The following is a 19,044-nucleotide window of genomic DNA, read 5'->3' on the forward strand; positions in this document are numbered from 1 at the left end:
TTCAATTCTTTTGCCTAACAATTGTAAGACTGTTTGATCACACCTTGCGTTAAAAAGTCCAGTTTACAAGGTAACATTTCTGGTTTGGTCAGTTTAACCTTTCAGTAACCCAAAGTAAGGTCAACCTTTGTCCATTTGTCTTTGTTGTTTGTTTCTATTCAGATATACGCTGTGTTTTATCTTTTGCTTATTTATAACTCAACTTTTTTTGAAAAGATGAATACAAATGATAATGATTGCGATAAAAGTAAGTTTTAATTTTTGATAAACTTTTTATTGAACAACTTTTTTTTCTAGCGACAATAAGAGTCCAAGTATCGGATGCTTACCGAGATATTATTATAGACTGGTCAAAGGAATTTCGTGATATAGAGAAAGAAATGTTCAGACAGGTAAATGCTACATTTAAATAAAAACATCACCTCTCTCTTTAATATTCAATACGTTTTATGCTCCATAGCTGGCAGAATTCACTGGAATATCATTAAAAAAATCTAAGGTCCTTAGATTTATCAAGCCCCCTGGAAACAATGTTTACCCTGATAACTCTTATGTCCATGTTGTTGGTCACTTAGCATAATGTAATATGCGCAACTCGTAATTTCAATTAATATATAATTTTGTACAGCATTTACATGTAACTTTTTCTTATTTATCAGGTACCCTGAAGCTCAAGACAGAACTGAATCTTCCGTGTTGTTTACGACGCAAGATTTGAAAGATAAATACTTTAGAGATGGAGATTGTTTTGCTCTCAATACAAAAATGAAGATGCAATTTACTCTGGATGAACTCTATGTTGAATATAAATTAGTTCATCGAGATTTGATTGATGAAACTGAATGCAGCCTTTCATTTTGCCATCATATAAGTAACAAAGGTTTTTTGGATAAACAAGCTAAAATAACCAATTCAGATATTGAATCTTATCTAAGAGATCAGCCTCGTCCAAGTCTCAACGGCATTGTTTTTTTTACCAACGAACTTCATGATGCCATTTTTATGCGAGAGAGGGAGATTCATGCAGATTTGAATATTGGACAATATTTTAATTCGTATTGCTCATTCTCGTATGATGAAATGTTTCGCACAATAAGACCTCGTATCTACTGGCCGAATCGTGGTTAACCTAGATCGTTTCAGATCTTCAATTAGTTTAAATAAACTGACTCTGATTTAATTAAAAACCAAAAATCGATGTAATCTAGTGATTCATTTTATTGATTAGCAATAAAATCATTTGAATAGTGTTTTTTAATGATGATTATTGGATAGTTGATATAGATATTAGTTGTTGTGGTCTCATCAAGATGATAGTGCAAGTATAGCAAGAAAATGAAGGTAAGATGATGAGGATGAGTCAAAAAAATGAAGGTAAACAGGCTATTTAAAGTTATCCATCGGTAGGTAGATTGAGAGTGATTAACACTTCGAACCTTCATTTGAGTGAAAATTTCTTTCCATTTTGCTTAAGAAGGCAATGATGATGATGAAGTGATGAGCTGGGAGAGGTTGAAACCAGTTTTAGTCGACACCAAACACGAATCCGATCTAGATCAAGACCCGAAAATCATTTTCAGCCTCAACAGCTTTAATTTCTTTTGCTTCTTCTTCTTGTCAACTTGTAATCTTTCTTTGTCTTCCTTTTAATTTCTTTAATCATTGACCGATAGACAAATCCTTTTAAAAATCATGTTTCATAAATCATCCATATCAGATTTTTCTTGATGCTTTAGTATGACTTGCTTAGTCTATTGATTCTTTAGTCTCAATCTTTTCAACCCACGGTTAGGTTTCTTAAGACAACACAATGTTTCAATGCATCCTTTGTCTTGAGAGGATTCCCGCTGCAATTTTTACTTACTTGTTTTGGTCAAACCTTTGAGTTCAGTTTACAAGGTAACATTTCCGGTTTGGTCAGCTAACCTTTCAGTGACTCAAAGTAAGGTCAACCTTTGTCCACTTGTCTTTGTTGTTTTAAATTCACATTTTATACCTTCTACTTTATCCTTTGCTTCGTTACACCATAACTTTTTTTGCAAAAAGATGGATAAGAATAACCATGATTTCGATAAAAGTAAGTGCTAAGTTTTGATAACTTGAACAATATTGAACAACTTTTATTTTATTTTCTTTAGCTACAATAAGAGTAGAGTTATCGGATGCTTACCAGGATATTATTATTGATTGGTCAAAGGAAATGGATGATATAGTGAAAGAAATGTTCAGACAGGTAAATATAACATATAAATAAAAAGTAAATATCACTTCTCTCTTTAATATTCAATTATTTTTCATGTTTCCCAGATGGCAGAATTCACTGGAATGCCAATAGAAAAGACTTGGGCTATTATATTCATTAAGCCACCTATTGGAAACGGTGTTCACCCAGAAAACCCTTTTTTTGATGCTGCTGCAGGCACAGCATATTTTCATTTTGACAACTCGTAAGTTCAATCAACCTATCATTTTGTATATGATTTAATTCAATTTTTTTTCTTATTTATTAGGGATCTCAGGCCTTTAAACGGCAACAGTCGGTATACAAAGGAAGATATAAGATATAAATTCTTTGGAGATGACAATTGTTTTGCTCTCAATACAAATATGGATACCACATTAACTATGGATCGTCTTGACGTGAATCATTTATTAGTTCATCGCGATTTGATTGATGAAACTGAATGCAACATGTTTTGTCACCATTCAAGTAACAGAGCTTTTTTGGATAAACAAGCTAAAATAATGAATTCAAACATTGAAACATATCTGAGAGATCAGCCTCGTCCATTTACTGATAATATAGACGAAATTTATCTCCTTGACAACCCAATGCATGATGTTTTCGTTACTAGAAAAAGAGAGATTCTTGCAGATTTGAATATTGGACAATATTTTGATTCATATTGTAAGATACTTCATTCAGATTCAAGACCTCGTATCTACTGGCCGAATCGTGGTTAAAATATGGTTTCATTTTCAGTAAATTTTGTTTGTCACAGATTTACTTCAACGTACTTCTGTCATGTTAACAGAAAAAAAAATGATTTCATATCAAACTGAAATCGATAAAAATGCAAATACATGTAAAAAAATAAAATTCGTTTCATTCAATAATAAAAAACAAACTTTTAAACTAAATTGAATATTATTTTGTCACCTGGTAACAGGTGTTGGTTTGGTATTGATTGTTGAATCGATTATTTAAAGTACATTTTATGTCATATTAGTGTTATATCTTTTAATATTTTCACTGGTTCCATAATAAAATCTTTTGAAAGCACCAGTCACAATATTTTGAGCAAAATGAACCAGATTCCAAACCGATGAACCAGTATATCCATATCCAATAAAAACATTGAAAAAGATATCCAAATATTGTTATGAATCTTGATTTAAACAAAATAAATCTGGAATAACTTACCAAAAATATGGACTCTCTGAAGGTTTACCAGAAAAGGCAACAAGTTTTCGATGTTTATCAAATTCTTGTTCATCTGCAGCTTCATAAACAATATCCTTGACTTGGAGACATTCAATCATTTGTGATTTAATTGCATCAAATTGTTCTCGCCATTCGTCAGTATCACACACCATTGAAAACCCGAACTCTTTCCATAAGATGGTAACATTACTCGGTCCATTGAATTCATCATTATCTGATTTATCTGACTCGTCTAAATTATTAGTAGAATCTAAATTCAATTCATAATCATCACAATTTACCAGATCAAAAGCTGTTATTTCGAGAAAATTAAACGAATGAAAATAAATTTTGATTTGGCGATGAAAGGCTCAACTATCAAAGAGTAATGTGGTTGATCGGCTAGCAATCCAAACAGCATGAGAGTTCCTTGAGAATGACCAATCCATCCCAGGCTTGCTATACAAATGAATGATTTGATTTGGTTTGATTAAACACCTGAATATTAATTTATAAGTTAATTCATACTGACCAAATCCAGTTGAATCCAAAACATGACCGATAATTTTTGGTGTATCATAATCAATCATTTGATCCAGTTTTGTTAAACAATCATAACCAATTAGTTCTAATCGCAATTCTCGGTTCGATTAAGATATTATTTCACAATATTTTAATATTAACACAATATTTCAATGCATCTTCTGTCTTGGAAGGATTTCCGCTGCAATTTTTTGGTCACACCTTTAAGTTCAGTTTACAAGTTTACATTTCTGGTTTGGTCAGTTTAACCTTTCAGTTACTCAAAGTAAGGTCAACCTTTGTCCACTTGTCTTTGTTGTTTACTTCTATTTAGGTATACCTTGTTTTTTATCCTTTGCTTCGTTATAATACCATAACTTTTTTTTGAAAAGATGAATACGAATGATAATGATTGCGATAAAAGTAAGTTTGTAAAGGGTTCAAGGTTCATTTCTACCAAAATAGAGGGAACAGTTATCATCATTTTCATCTTAATCTTAAGGTAATCTTATATTTCTTCTCCTTTTATTCTGGTAGAAATAAAGTTTAACGCCCTTTTTGATGACTTGAACAATATTAGACAACTTTTATTTTGTTTTCTTTAGCTACAATAAGAGTGGAGTTATCGGATGCTTGTCGAGATATAATTATTGATTGGTCAAAGGAATACAATGATGTGAAGAAAGAATTGTTTAGACAGGTAAGTGTAACATATAAATAAAAAATAAATATCACTTCAGTCTTTAATATTCGATTATTTTTCATGTTTCCCAGATGGCGGAATTCACTGGAATACCAATAGAAAAGACTTGGGATATTGTATTGAATAGGCCACCCATTGGAAACGGTGTTTATCCTGACAACCCTTTTGTTCATTCTGCTGGAAGCACAGCATATTTGCGTTTCGAAAACTCGTAAGTTTCATTGTTAATAACATATCATTTGTACATGAATTAAATACAATTTTTCTCCTTGTTTATCAGGGATCGAGAACCTGAAGACAGACCTCAAAGTTACTGGGTTTGTACGAAGAAAGATTTCAGATATAAATTTTTTGGAAATGACAATTGTTTTGCTCTCAATACAAGAATGAGGATGCGAGTTACTCTGGATGAACTCTACGTTTCATATAGCTTAGTTCATCGCGATTTGATTGATGAAACTGAATGCAACACGATGTTTTGTCACCATTCAAGTAACAGAGCTTTTTTGGATAAACAAGCAAAAATAATGAATTCAAATATTGAATCTTATCTAAGAGATCAGCCTCGTCCAGTTCCTGATACTATCAACGGCATTTATATCCTTGAAAACGAAATGTATGACATTGTCTTTACTAGAAAAAGAGAGATTCTTGCAGATTTGAATATTGGACAATATTTTGATGAATATTGCAAGTTATCTTATTCACGTGCAAGACCTCGTATCTACTGGCCGAATCGTGGTTAAAATATGATTTCATTTTCAGTAAATTTTGTTTGCCACAGATTTAATTCAATTTATCTCTGTCATGTTAACCGGGAAAATGATTTTATAACAACTGAAATCGATAAAATTGCAAATAAAAAACTAGAATTCATTGGAATCAATAACAAAAATCAATTTTTCAAATTCAATAAAAAATAGCAAATCATTAAACTAAAAGGAATGTCATTTTGTCACCTGGTAACAGGTGTTGCTTTAATATTGATTATCAGCTCGAATAGTTGTAGTAGTTTATATGTCATATTAATGCTTTAAATTTTGTTTATTATTATTTAACCTAAATCTTTAATAAGTTGATTGTAAAATTTTCAAAATTTCTTGATGAACATAGGTGTAAATATCTTTGCCGTAAATGAAATCCAAATGATTCCATGAAGGTAATGGAACGAAATAGTCTCTCAGCAAAGGCACTGTAGATTGAAGCAGAAGAGTGTATTTAATAGACAGAAATTAACTTCAACCGTTCTTACCTTTGATTGTGTCTATAAGACGTGCTACATCTTTGTTATCACCTAACTGGTCACTTTTAGAGTAAATTAGTGCAACTTGTGTTGAATTAATTTGTGTGAGAGGGAATTTGGGTGGACTAGGGCCATTATATCTTTTAATATTTTCACTGGTTCCATAGTCAAATCTTTTGAAATCACCAGCCACAATATTTTGACCAAAATGAACCAGATTCCAAACGGATGAACCAGCATATCCATGAGCTCGGTAAACATCAACTCGACTTGAATTCAACTCTTCTAGATTATAACCCATTAAAGGGTAAATAAGTTTTTCACAGACTTTGGGTTCCCATCGACCACAAGCAACTTGCTCGGTCAACTTTAAGATTAGAGTGTTTTCATTCAATTCACCAACCGATCTACGTAAACCCCAAAGGACAAAAGGAACACGAGAAGCTATCCTTAATGATAACATTATATTGTCCACAAAGCAGACTGGGGCCATGGCGATGAAAGGTTTAACCATCAAAGAGTAATGTGGTTGATCGGCTAGCAATCCAAACATCATGAGAGTTCCTTGAGAATGACCAATCCATCCCAGGCTTGCTACACAAATGACAAATGAGTTGATTTAGGATCGAGTTGATTAAACACTTGAATGGTTATTTATAAGTTAATTCATACTCACCAAACCCAGTTGTGTTCAAAACATGACCGATAATTGCTGGAGTATCATAATCAATCATTTCATCGAAGCTAAATTCCCAAAATTGTTTGTCTAAAAGGGAAAAGTATAAAATAAAGATTTTAAATTGACACTTGTTTACAAAATAAAGAAATATTTACTTACCTTTATCTGGATCATAAATTGTGTGATTCCGTGAATACAAATTACCTCTTGAATTGGATAGCCAAACATCGTAGCATAAATTGGACAATAGAAAGCCTAAATTGTTTGTTATTGTTCCGTTAAGATTGGATAAAGTGTAAGCATCTGACACCTGACAAGGGATCGCATTACCTCCAGGCGCGTTTATTAAAAAGTCAACAGCACATCCCATGAAACCATGTTGAAGCACAATTGGCTTTAATTTAGATCGATCTTCTTGTTTAACAAATGGATTTATTAGACGATAAACACCAAGAATATATAAATCTTTAGTCACTATGTAATGAGTTTCATATTTAAAACCTCGAGATTCAATAAGTTCGTTAATTGTCCTGTTAAGATCAGGATCATCACTGCCATCAGCTTTAACTATTGAGTAAATTGAAAAAGACACAATCAAGAAATTAATTAAGCCTTTCATATTGTTTTTAAATTTGCAGATTGAAAATTAACTACTAATAAATATTAGTTGCAATGAAAACATTGTTTCTGATTGTTATTGAAACTTACGATTTCAATTGCATTTCAAACAAATCAGATGATTCAAATGAAATTCCCAACAATAGCAATTAGATTATATTCAATGGAAATCAGAATGATAAGATAAGCTCATTATTTAGGTGCAAAGACTAAATGAATTGAATAATTGAAATATTACAAAGTTTGCAGAAACAATAATAATTTAGAGAGCAATTTGACCGTTATTTACAATCATATTCACCAGAAAAATATAAGAAATGAAAACATGGAGGTGAATCAAATTTAAGTTCAATCCATCAAACAGTAAAAATCTGAGAAAATAGTGAACTTGGAATGACACAAAAGTATATAATCAAGATTGAGATTAATTCATGGCATAATTGTATTATCATCTCACTCATTGTCAGTAAACCTCGATTCCTATCATGATCTTGATCTAATTAAATAGGGTTGTTACTAAAAAGTCACAATTAACTCAATTATCACGATTATGCATCAATTGACAGAAAGGGGCAAAAACGGGTAAAAATCAGTTTCTTTCAAATTTAGACTCTGCTGGTTAATGAAGACATAAAAACTTAGTTCGTTTGTGTGATTTGTCTCATCCAAAGTTTTCAAGGAAGTCGAGTTCAAAGTTGAAACTTCGATAACCTTTTATACCACTATGCCACAATAGTGATTTTGTTATCGCAATTTAACTTTTACTCGAAACTAATTCATTGACGGCTTTGGTCCACCTTACTTCCTCCATCGTGTCAACCACTAATTTAGAACTAATTTAGAAGAAAGCTGATCACTGAAAGACACTGAACACATCATGAATAAGTGCACACATATGACGGATACAGACTAACATTATACTTGTTGAATAATAGATCAGAGAAATTAAGAGAACTTCAATCTCTCTTATTTTTGCTAATTAATTCAACATTTATGTGCCAATTGTTTATCCATTGCTCCTACAAAGTCAAATGAAGATGTCTGCATTTTATTGAAGGATTGCCTCAGTTCATCGACTAACTCATTTTAAATCAATTTTTTATCGTTTAGTTGCAAGAATCAAATTCATTGAAAATGTTCAACTTCATCACTCAACTATTAGTATTATTAATGACTGTTTCAGTCACAGTTAGTGTCCAACTTTGTGGCAATCAAAATCAACAAACAGTTGACCAAGCTTTCATTGATAGTGGAATAGTTAAAGATCTAGGAATAAAATTACCAAGCGATGGATTGAACCTTATTGAAGTTAAGTATTCAAGTGCAAGTGTATCATGTGGGACAGAATTGAAATCATTGCAAACAGCTGAGAAGCCCATGATTAAGTACCCAACTAAATCAAATACATTATACACTTTTATGATGCTCGATCTTGACGAACCCAGTCCATCTTTACCAACTTTTCGATCCGTTATTCATTGGCTGGTTATTAATGTAAAACGTGATGATTTGCAATCGGGATTTAATATCTATTCATATCTTATTCCAGTGCCAACTCCGAATATGGGTGCACATCGTTACGTTTTCATGGTTTTCGAGCAACCCAAGGAATTCGCTATTGGATCGAATGCAATGATTGCAGTAGGAAGCAAGTTTAATGTCTCTGAATGGGCTTCACAAAATAAAGTTTTTGGTCCAGTTGCCGGTAATTACTTTTTAGGAAAAAATCCATAAAATCTAAAAGTGTTTCTAGCAACAGTTTTATGTAACAATCAAATTTGATGATCCTAAACACTATGAAAATTAATCTTGTTTGGCAAAAGCTGTAAACTATTGTGTTAGTGGACTATCAAATGAAATAAATAATATAAGGATGCATTTTGGTTGAATTGCTTATGTCAATACTTTCTTTCGAGTTGATTATTCATCAACTAATCCAATTTTTGATTCACCTTCAATCCAATCTAACAATATATGTAAGATATTATTGTTGCTATCAAATTTGATCTCAATGGTAGACAATTATAAAACTTGCAGAGATTAATAGAAAGTCTCGAGCAGTTTTGTGCCCAAATTAGTCAAATTATCTTTATTCATTCATTGATTTCTTTTGAAAAATTTACTTGATTCTTTTCGATTTGCATTATTGGGTGTATTTAGTGAATTGATAGATGTTATGCTACAAAGGGTTTGTAGACATTGTAACCAAAATTTAACTAAAGCTGTTGAATCAAGAAGACGTTTTGTGATGCCTTGCAAATCCATTCTTGTTAAACACTTGTGTTTAAAAACCACTTTTTCGCCTTAATTTCCTGGCAACAATTAACTATTTAAAGGTGAGTTACGCTAACTTCATTTCGCTGTAACGGTCATTTGTTTATTTTCACCTAACGTAATCAGCTCTTCCGCTCAAGGATTCACCCAACTATGATTGTTGTAAAATAACAGTAGATCCTTATTTTACATTATTGTTGATTTGCTCAACCACTTTGCTGGCAATCGTTAAATCAGAGTTTAACCATTTTAGAGATGAACTCGGAAATGTTTTCATTAATTTCCATTTGGTGTTGTGATAACCCTTTAGCTATGTGAAAACTAAACATTCTTATTGAATTAGATCCTCTTAACCTGTGGCTGATGATCCTTAATGTATGTAATCGAGTAATGAATTTCATTTATTAACAATAAAATCTTTTCTAGCTTATTCATTAATCTTTTACATTGATCCAAGCAGAAATAATACTTTTTATACAAATTAGTTTTAGTACAAATTTGGCGCTTCTTGTTCTTTGATCACAAAAATTCAATTCAATATTTACTCGGGCAGGTGGCTCTGGAGTTGGATTTTCTCTCAGACTTTAAGAGCCACGTTTTTGCGGTTTCATCTGTTACAATTTAATATAATTTGTATTTTCTTAATCAAGTCAACGACAATAATTTAATCATGATTCCAACCTTCACTGATGTTCAAGAATCTGACCAGGTAAGTTAATTTTTGTTTTTATTTTTTAAGACTTTTTATTGACTTGTGTTTTGCTATCATTTTTTTCCTTGCAGTGCGAAGAGCTTCGAGACTATTTCAATTCACTCGGTGCCAACCTGACTGAGCAGGATGAGGAAGGTTTTCTTAAGGATTTGACCAAAATTATTGGAGTTTGTGATCTATGTTTCAAAGAGGATAAAGATGCGGATAAGCAGTCTGTTTTAAACAGTATTGTTTCCTTGCTTATCCAAGTACCGCAAACCGATCCGATATGCAGTGAGTTGGTGAATGCTTTCTGTGCAAAACTGGTGGATGTCTCAACTCCTAATAATGCCTTGATTTGCATCAAAATGTAAGTTTGATTAGACTATTTAGATGTCTTATGTTGATAATTATTTCAACAAAATATCTAATCGACATGTATTTTTATTTGAACAGTTTACAAAATCTTTTTGAAGGCACTGGCGAAAACCCTAAATTAAACTATGATATTTATTATAGTCTTGTTAAAATTGCTGGCAGTATTGGTCGAATCGACTTAGTTTATGATGATCTGCATAAAGTTCGATCAACATACAACAAGGACAATGTCGGATTAGACAAAGTTCAAAAATTATTGAGGCTTTTGCATGAAGTCTTGCTCAAAGATGACAGGTGGGTTTTGTTTTCATTTTTATTATTGCATTCGCACTAATTTGCAAAAATTTCATTTTTTCTTTGATTATTCAGCCACGAAGCATCTAAAGTGATGATCGAATTGTTAGGAACCTACACTGAGGCCACTGCATCTCAAGCACGGACCGATGCTCACCGTTGCATCGTTTCCTTCATCTCGAACCCAAACACTTTTCTAATGGATCATCTTTTAACCCTCAAGCCAGTCAAATTCCTTGAGGGCGAGGCAATTCATGATCTTCTCACTATTTTTGTATCTGATAAACTCAATGGATACATCAAATTCTATAACTCACACAAGGCTTTGATTGAAAATTCAGGATTGTCCCATGAACAGAATCTGCATAAAATGAGACTGTTGACTTTCATGCAGATGGCCGAAAACAAGAAAGAACTCTCTTTTCAGACCATCAAGGAGGAATTACAATTGGGAGATGAAGATGTAGAGACATTTGTCATTGACGGTAAGTCACTTTCTGATCTATCAAAAGCTGCATAACATTCTAACCCTTTTTCATTTTTCATCACATCACCCTTTCTTCACAGTTTTGCGAACCAAGTTAGTAAAGGCAAAAGTAGATCAAGTTAACAAAAAAGTTTCGGTCACCTCCACAATGCATCGAACATTCGGACGACAACAGTGGCAACAATTACGAGACACTCTAACCCAATGGCAAGCAAATCTTGCCCATGTCCACAACACAATCGCTTCCGCAATTTGCGCCCAGTATGAAACAATGACTCCAATCAACCCTAATCCGATACCTTCTTAGGCGAACTAATTGTCAATAAAGATTCCATCAAGGTTTAATATATTATACCTCATTGTTTTATTTCATTCTAACTTCACAAGTTGTTTCTATAGTAGCCGATTTGATGTAAGTTATTATCCTTTAGAATCCAGTGAATCCAGTGATTTGTCTTGGGGCAATTAAGCAGTTAATTTGATATTTATTGTTCATGGCTTCTCTACCAAATACTATCGGTCCTTATCATCGACAATCAGTAATCTCAATTTTAAATTATTTTTATGAAGGAAGACTGGACATCAAATCGGATCATTGCATCGAAACTCTTTTGTTATCTTCACGTTTGGGACTTTTCGGGCTGACAGAAACCATTTATCGATACATAATTTTCAAACTTAAATCTGAAACAGCTTTAGATTACCTGAGTCAGTTTATTAAAATCACTGACGTTGATATAAACTCGTGTACCCAGCTAAAAATTATCCAGGAAAGATGTTTATCAATCATCGACAAATACGGAATTTCAGCTATTTTGAGGCCTGCTCTTTACAAATGTGATTCTCGCATATTGACTTGGATCGTCGCTCGAGATTCGTTGAGAATCAACGAATGGACACTTTTCACGGCCTTATTACAATGGGCCAATAATCGTTGTGAATTAACAAATACAGTGTTGTGTATGCATTCATTTAGATCCCTTTTAGGACCAGTTTTTGATCGAATCAGATTTCCACTGATGAAAATACCTGAACTGGTAACAGTTAATAGAAGTGGTTTGGCTCTAAAAAGGAGTGAATATGAATTAATTTTAAGTTACCTATTAGATAATCCAAAACCTGCAATTCCCTTTCCAATTACACCACGATCACCATTAGGAATGGTTGCGGAAAGATTTAAATCTTCAAAAATGGTTATGGTTACTTCTTATCCTCAAGAGGTCCATCAAATAGACTTAATTGTCGATCAACAGGTTCGATTTATTGGCATAGGAATATTTACCCCCAATTTTCATCATTTGTCTATTGGTAAAACATTGATCAATCTTCAATTATGGTATGTTGCTGGAAGCGAGAGAATTTTTTCAGTTACCCGGCGATTAATCCATGGTTCTTTGTCCCATCAATCAATCTATCAAATAATTTTATCTTCATGCATACATCTTCTACCGAAAATACGTTATTCTCTAATTATGATTCTTAAACATAATAACTGGCGAAATAACAGCAAAGAGCTTACTGCAATTTCTGGTGTTGGTGGATCAAACAATATTCAGGTAGTAGTCGATGAAAGAAACACTATTAATTGGAAAATTAAGAACCCTCGTTTTCATATTCAACCTTATCATAACAATATTAATGGGTCGTCAATTAAAAAAGGCCAATTCCATAGTTTTATATTTGATTGTAACTAATCTAGAAATAAAAAATAATGTGCTGCTAAGTTTTGACTTTTTTCAATTTTGCCTTAAATTGAAACAAAAAATTCAAAATTTTTCAATTTATATCACACTATAAAAGTTACTTAAAAATTGAATTAAAACCAGATTTAGTTTTCAAATGATTTGAAATTACATTAAATTATGGACAGACGCACGCCCAAAACTTATCAAGAGTAGTTGAATGGATGCGGTGAGAATTACCGTGAGTATTGGGAGTCTCATCAGCTGATGTTTGTCAGCCATTTTGTGTAAGGTGATATTCATTATTATCTTCAATTTTAATCATAATTAGTTACACCATTTAATGTTTTATCAGTGCGTTTCTTTGGTAACACTGAGTTACTCTTGAATATAAAAGGAGAATCCAAATGATGTCAGATAATCAACCCAAAAGACCACCGAGAATGGCTAGATCAATGAGCAAAGAATCTTCGGTAAGATTTGTTTACATTTATTTTTATTTTTTTTATTGATCTATTTACCTTCTTCTTTATCTAGACTGGACTTTTAATGTCTGTCATCCGATCCTTAACTGCAAGTCGAGATGTGGACGAAAGAGATCGAGAAAAGGCTAATCTTGAAAGGGATTTTGGTGAAAGTGATGCGCGGCTAGACCAATTGATCGTAAATCATCACTCCGACTTGACGGCAGTCATGAATGCTTTCAGCAAGGTGTCTACACAACTAAAAGATTCTAAGGAAAGATGCAAAAGCATGAAAGAAAATTTGATTACTTGCAAAGACCTGTTAAGATGCAAAAAGGACGAGCTTCGCAAATTATGGAGAGAATCACTCGAAAATCGTCATGTTCTTGAACTTTTGAATGAAGTCGAAAACGTAACACGGGTTCCAGAAACAGTAACTGACCTGGTGGAAAAGAGGAAATATCTTCAAGCCTCTCAACTTCTTGTTGATTCTATTTCTTCACTAGAATCCAATTTGCAACATGTAGAAGCCCTAAAGGAGGTTAAATCTGATCTGATTGCCAGGAAAGATCAAATATATAATATGCTGATTGATGAATTGCACAAACATGTCTACGCTCGTTCGACGGCTCATTTGGTTAAAAAGTTCAAAAGAACTGCTTCCGAAAGACGAAAAGATGGAAATTTACCATCTCGCAAAGTGTCAATTGCTGATATTTTGTCACCGGCACTTTATCAAAGTAACCTATCAATTCGTCGTAAGTTTATCTTATTATTTAATTTATTTATTTATGAAAAATTAATCATTTTTATTGTCTTTGTAGGCCGTCCAAATTTGAGTTCACAAACAGACATAACAGACGAAACGACCAACCAGGAAGGACAAAGCGACAACCAAACTGATATTGAAAATGACAGTAAAAATTTCATCAGTCTAATCATTGACTGTCTATGTTTATTAGGCAAAATTCCAGACACAGTTGAGGTATTTGTCTTACATATATCCTGAATAAGTAATTTATTTCAAGTTTTTCACCACTTATTTATATATTTTATCTAATTTTCATCGAATAGGTGATTAAAGACAGAACAGAGAAAGAACTGGTCAATCTAGTCAAACGGACCGCACGGGAATTGATTGGAGGCATAAATCACCAAAATTCCAATGCAAATATTACTTTTAATAATGGCCCTATCACTGTTTGTTTGCGGTGCTCATTAATTTTGAAGGACGAAACACATCGATCCTATTTGTTACAGGAGTTATTTGAATTACTGTTCCAACAATTTCGAGTTGTGGTTACATTGCATGAAAATATCCTCCTTCCGTGCTTGAAGAACGCAATCGTTCAATGTGATCTGCAAAATAGTTCAATAGTGTTTTATAACTCTGCTGATCTTTGGACAAAAATTCAATCTGTTTTACAAATGGTTGCCGATTTATATCTTGACATTAGTGGAACCAATGCAATCGAAAAAAGTATTGCTGCAGCTTCTCAAGATAGCAAAATGTTAACGCATTCGTCAACTTCTCTGGCTGATCTCAATAGTTATTTTGTGCGAAAAAGACCCGCTTTAAGTGTTACAGTTGGCAATAGTTTTCATAAGATAAAGAAAACACCTCTTTTCAAGTTTGATTCTTCATCCCATGCAATGAGTTTGAATGCTTATTTTCAAGAACAAAAAGAGGCGATGAAAGCAGAGAGAAGTGGTGGTAATGCCATGGATTCAATCGATTTATCTCTTAGTGAGACAGAACAATACCTTGTTTGTGAGCCTGCCGCAGAAAACATTGTTGTCTTTTTTAATCCTTTGATGAGATTTATCTTTGATATTGACGATGAACTCAATCTAGAAGAAGATAATCACTGCCCGCTCTATTCGTATTTGATTAGCTGTGTTAAATTATTTTTCAATCAAATCAAGATTGATCTGGATCGTATTTTGGATACTTCAAATAAGAGTTTGGATGCCTGGAGAATTGTTAATGATCCTGATATGATGAACAAATTAAATCAAAGTAGACCCATTTTGCAGAGTGCTCTTATTATTGACAAAGCAAGTCAAGATTTGAAAAATCTCATTTTTGCCTTACCGATGTATGCTGACGAATTTTTAACCTTCATTTGTAACCTGTTATCCAGTTTCAAAGAGTCGTGTTCATCAGCCTATCGCGGTATTGTTCAACCTGAATCTGAAGACAAACGAATAATTAGTGCGACTTGGGCTAAAGATGAGGATATCAGTCGATTTCTCAAAGATTTACCTAATTGGCCTGGTGCTCAAAAACCTTATCGTGAAGTTCGTGGTCGAAACTTGGCTGCTATTGGTTCCTCCATGACATTTGATGAATCTCCTGAAGTTATTAGGCTTAGAAATAAAAAGGAATCTGAAATTTTGGCCAGTAATTTGACACAAGACACTCTTATTCCTAGCCATGAGATTCTTTCAGATGTTTCACAGCTCAAATCACTTGGTCAACTTCAAGAAAGTCTTGAATGGCTTGCTAGTCATATTTTCTCACTAGCAACTAGTTTATCTAAATCTCAAAATGACTCTAACCTTTTGAAGGCTCAACTTATGCCCAGTGGTCAATCAAGTCAGCAAAAACATCAGATTGATGTTGTAAATTTAGCTGACGTTTCGATTGCTGCCCTCAATCAGATTGGACGAGAATTTGAAGAGTTATCTGAAACTTGTTTACTTGTTCTTCATCTTGAAGTTCGAGTTCATTGTTTCTACTATCTTTTAAGAGTTACAAAGGGAAACTTTGCTCCTGGAATCGATGCTCAAGAACCTGATGTTGAAGTTGTCCAGTTAAATAAAGATCTGTCCAGCGTTGATGAAGCACTTAGCCTGTCATTACAACAATGGAAATTAAAGTATGTTTTTGAAGGTGTCTCTCACCTTGTGGCCACAATTTTAATCAACAGTGCTTCTTCAATCGATCGAATCAACCACAATGGAGTTAAAAAAATGTGCCGCAACATTTTCGCCATTCAACAAAATTTAACCAGCATCACAATGAGTCGAGAAGTTGCTCTAGATTATGCCAGACAATATTTTGAGCTTTTCTATTCATCACCCGAAGAAATTCTTGCCCTAATTGAGGAAAGAGGACCACAATTTCAAGCCCAGGAATATGTTAGTGCTATCGAGCTTCTTCATCGAAGCAGTCCAGGTCGAGATCCAAATAAACTTAAAGCAAACAAACAAAGGCTGGCAGAGATTCTGGATGAAGCTGCTGTTTCAGTTTAATTGTTTCTTGATCTTTATAATCTATTGCTGTATATCTGTTTATAATATAATATTTTACTATTAATCTTCAATTCGTTGAAATTGTTTTCTTTTGTAATTTTGGTTACAATAAAACTACAGTCATTGAATTAGGATATTATCATGATATTATTACATGTTTACAAGTTTATTAATACAAGCAAACTTTGCAACTTAAAGCAAAGACTCATCTCGATCGAGCACTTAAAATCTTATGATGTTGATGGTTACATCATTGATGGCTTATTGGCTGAGGATTTACTGAACGAATCAACTGAAAATTTTAATGTACTTATAACTTATGTTTGCACATCTGATGATGCAAAAATGATTTGCAAATGAAACCATCTTTCAACCACGATTCGGCCAGTAGATACGAGGTCTTGCACGTGAATAAGAAAACTTGCAATATTCATCAAAATATTGTCCAATATTCAAATCTGCAAGAATCTCTCTTTTTCTAGTAAAGACAATGTCATGCATTTCGTCGTCAAGGATATAAATTCCGTCTATAATATCAGGAACTGGACGAGGCTGATCTCTTAGATATAATTCAATATTTGAATTCATTATTTCAGCTTGTTTATCCAAAAAAGCTCTGTTACTTGAATGATGACAAAACATTCTGTTGCATTCAATTTCATCAATCAAATCTCGATGAACTAAGCTATATGAAACATAGAGTTCATCCAGGGTAACTGCCATCCTCATTCTTGTATTGAGAGCAAAACAATTGTCCCTTCCAAAGAATTTATATCTGAAATCTTCCTTCGCACAGTAATTTTGAGGTCTGTCTTCAGGTACTTGATCCCTGATAAATGAGACAATTGCATTTAAATCATGTACAAAATACTATGTTAATTGAACTTACGAGTTTTCGAAACGCAAATATGCTGTGCTTCCAGCAGAATGAACAAAAGGGTCTTCAGGATAAACACCGTTTCCAATAGGTGGCCTATTTAATATAATATCCCAAGTCTTTTCTATTGGTACTCCAGTGAATTCTGCCATCTGGAAACACGGAACAAATTGCATGTTAAAAAGAAAAGCGATATTTTTGTTTTACATGTAACATTTACCTGTCTAAACAATTCTTTCCTCACATCATTGTATTTCTTTGACCAATCAATAATAATATCATGGCAAGCATCCGATAACTGCACTCTTATTGTAGCTAAAGAAAACAAAATAAAAGTTCAATATTGTTCAAGTTATAAAAATTTAAAACTTACTTTTATCGTAATCATTATCATTCGTATTCATCTTTTCAAAAAAAGTTATGGTGTAGCGAAGCAAAGGATAAAGAACAAGGTATATCTAAATAGATGTAAACAACAAAGACAAGTGGACAAAGGTTGACTTTACTTTGAGTTACTGAAAGGATAAACTGACCCAACCAGAAATGTAACCTTGTAAACTGGACTTAAAAATGTGACCAAAAAATTGCAGCGGAAACCCTTCCAAGACAAAAGATGCATTGAAACATTGAGTTATCTTAATCGAACCGAGAATTGCGATTAGAACTTATTGGTTATGATTGTTGAACAAAACTGGACGAAATGATTGATTATTATACACAAAAATTATCGGTCATGTTTTGAACTCAACTGGATTTTGTGAGTATGCTTTAACTTATAAATTACCATTCAAGTGTTTAATCAATCTCGACCCTAAAATCAAATCTATTGTCATTTGTATAGCAAGCCTGGGATGGATTGGTCATTCTCAAGGAACTCTCATGATGTTTGGATTGCTAGCCGATCAACCACATTACTCTTTGATGGTTAAACCTTTCATCGCCATGGCCCCAGTCCGCTTTGTGGACAATATAATGTTATCATTAAGGATAGCTTCTCGTGTTCCTTTTGTCCTTTGGGGTTTACGTGGATCGGTTGGTGAATTGAATGCAAACACTCTTATCTTAAAGTTGACCGAGCAAGTTGCTTGTGGTCGATGGGAACCCAAAGTCTGTGAAAAACTTATTTACCCTTTAATGGGTTATAATTTGGAAGAGTTGAATTCAAGTCGAGTTGATGTTTACCGATCTCATGGATATGCTGGTTCATCCGTTTGGAATCTGGTTCATTTTGATCAAAATATTGTGAAAATATTAAAAGATATAATGGCCCTAGTCCACCCAAATGTCCCCTCACACAAATCAATTCAACACAAATTGCACTAATTTACTTAAAAAGTGATCAGTTAGGTGATAACAAAGATGTAGCACGTCTTATCGACACTATCAAAGGTAAGACCGGTTGAAGTTATTATAATTTCTGTCTATTAAATACACTCTTTTACTTCAATTT

General features: G+C 33.2%; 9 protein-coding genes across 9 annotated transcripts; 7 read left to right on the top strand and 2 right to left on the bottom strand.

Moving 5' to 3' along the window:
- The first annotated feature begins 112 nt into the window (after positions 1-112).
- On the top strand, positions 113-3,141 carry LOC107368388 (uncharacterized). The gene is made up of 7 exons (XM_089266533.1): positions 113-247; positions 298-392; positions 461-597; positions 660-2,077; positions 2,139-2,233; positions 2,308-2,447; positions 2,511-3,141. The coding sequence occupies exons 4-7, from the start codon at positions 2,047-2,049 to the stop codon at positions 2,962-2,964; spliced, it is 720 nt and encodes a 239-aa protein (XP_089122659.1). The 5' UTR covers positions 113-247; positions 298-392; positions 461-597; positions 660-2,046; the 3' UTR covers positions 2,965-3,141.
- Positions 3,142-4,168: 1,027 nt separating this feature from the next.
- On the top strand, positions 4,169-5,582 carry LOC107368389 (uncharacterized). The gene is made up of 4 exons (XM_015936207.3): positions 4,169-4,369; positions 4,552-4,646; positions 4,721-4,860; positions 4,930-5,582. Exons 1-4 carry the CDS (start codon positions 4,339-4,341, stop codon positions 5,393-5,395), a joined length of 732 nt encoding a protein of 243 aa, XP_015791693.1. The 5' UTR covers positions 4,169-4,338; the 3' UTR covers positions 5,396-5,582.
- Positions 5,583-5,594: 12 nt separating this feature from the next.
- On the bottom strand, positions 5,595-7,249 carry LOC107368384 (gastric triacylglycerol lipase-like). The gene is made up of 4 exons (XM_015936197.3): positions 6,731-7,249; positions 6,569-6,658; positions 5,902-6,486; positions 5,595-5,841 (listed from the first exon to the last, which is right to left on the bottom strand). Exons 1-4 carry the CDS (start codon positions 7,188-7,190, stop codon positions 5,717-5,719), a joined length of 1,260 nt encoding a protein of 419 aa, XP_015791683.1. The 5' UTR covers positions 7,191-7,249; the 3' UTR covers positions 5,595-5,716.
- A 1,110-nt stretch (positions 7,250-8,359) lies between these two features.
- Positions 8,360-8,923, top strand: LOC107368184 (protein D2-like). Its single transcript, XM_015935965.1, has one exon. It carries the CDS (start codon positions 8,360-8,362, stop codon positions 8,921-8,923), a length of 564 nt encoding a protein of 187 aa, XP_015791451.1.
- A 1,146-nt stretch (positions 8,924-10,069) lies between these two features.
- eIF3m (eukaryotic translation initiation factor 3 subunit m) lies at positions 10,070-11,665 on the top strand. Its single transcript, XM_015936232.3, has 5 exons — positions 10,070-10,172; positions 10,247-10,524; positions 10,611-10,826; positions 10,902-11,311; positions 11,394-11,665. The coding sequence occupies exons 1-5, from the start codon at positions 10,134-10,136 to the stop codon at positions 11,618-11,620; spliced, it is 1,170 nt and encodes a 389-aa protein (XP_015791718.1). The 5' UTR covers positions 10,070-10,133; the 3' UTR covers positions 11,621-11,665.
- Positions 11,666-11,807: 142 nt separating this feature from the next.
- Positions 11,808-13,007, top strand: LOC107368185 (BTB/POZ domain-containing protein 6-like). The gene has a single exon (XM_025162106.2). The coding sequence runs from the start codon at positions 11,808-11,810 to the stop codon at positions 13,005-13,007; it is 1,200 nt and encodes a 399-aa protein (XP_025017874.2).
- A 241-nt stretch (positions 13,008-13,248) lies between these two features.
- LOC107368375 (exocyst complex component secretory 8) lies at positions 13,249-16,851 on the top strand. The gene is made up of 4 exons (XM_015936187.3): positions 13,249-13,468; positions 13,533-14,217; positions 14,284-14,444; positions 14,534-16,851. Exons 1-4 carry the CDS (start codon positions 13,403-13,405, stop codon positions 16,715-16,717), a joined length of 3,096 nt encoding a protein of 1,031 aa, XP_015791673.2. The 5' UTR covers positions 13,249-13,402; the 3' UTR covers positions 16,718-16,851.
- A 117-nt stretch (positions 16,852-16,968) lies between these two features.
- On the bottom strand, positions 16,969-18,271 carry LOC107367860 (uncharacterized). The gene is made up of 5 exons (XM_089266535.1): positions 18,101-18,271; positions 17,968-17,998; positions 17,815-17,909; positions 17,607-17,746; positions 16,969-17,546 (listed from the first exon to the last, which is right to left on the bottom strand). Exons 2-5 carry the CDS (start codon positions 17,996-17,998, stop codon positions 17,087-17,089), a joined length of 726 nt encoding a protein of 241 aa, XP_089122661.1. The 5' UTR covers positions 18,101-18,271; the 3' UTR covers positions 16,969-17,086.
- A 205-nt stretch (positions 18,272-18,476) lies between these two features.
- Positions 18,477-18,917, top strand: LOC149094337 (lysosomal acid lipase/cholesteryl ester hydrolase-like). Its single transcript, XM_089266159.1, has one exon. It carries the CDS (start codon positions 18,477-18,479, stop codon positions 18,915-18,917), a length of 441 nt encoding a protein of 146 aa, XP_089122285.1.
- The last annotated feature ends 127 nt before the right edge of the window (positions 18,918-19,044 follow it).

Source organism: Tetranychus urticae, chromosome 1 (assembly GCF_039701765.1).
Source record: "Tetranychus urticae isolate SD_2017Ah chromosome 1, NJAU_TeUrti_SD_1.0, whole genome shotgun sequence".
Lineage (NCBI taxonomy): Eukaryota > Metazoa > Arthropoda > Arachnida > Trombidiformes > Tetranychidae > Tetranychus > Tetranychus urticae.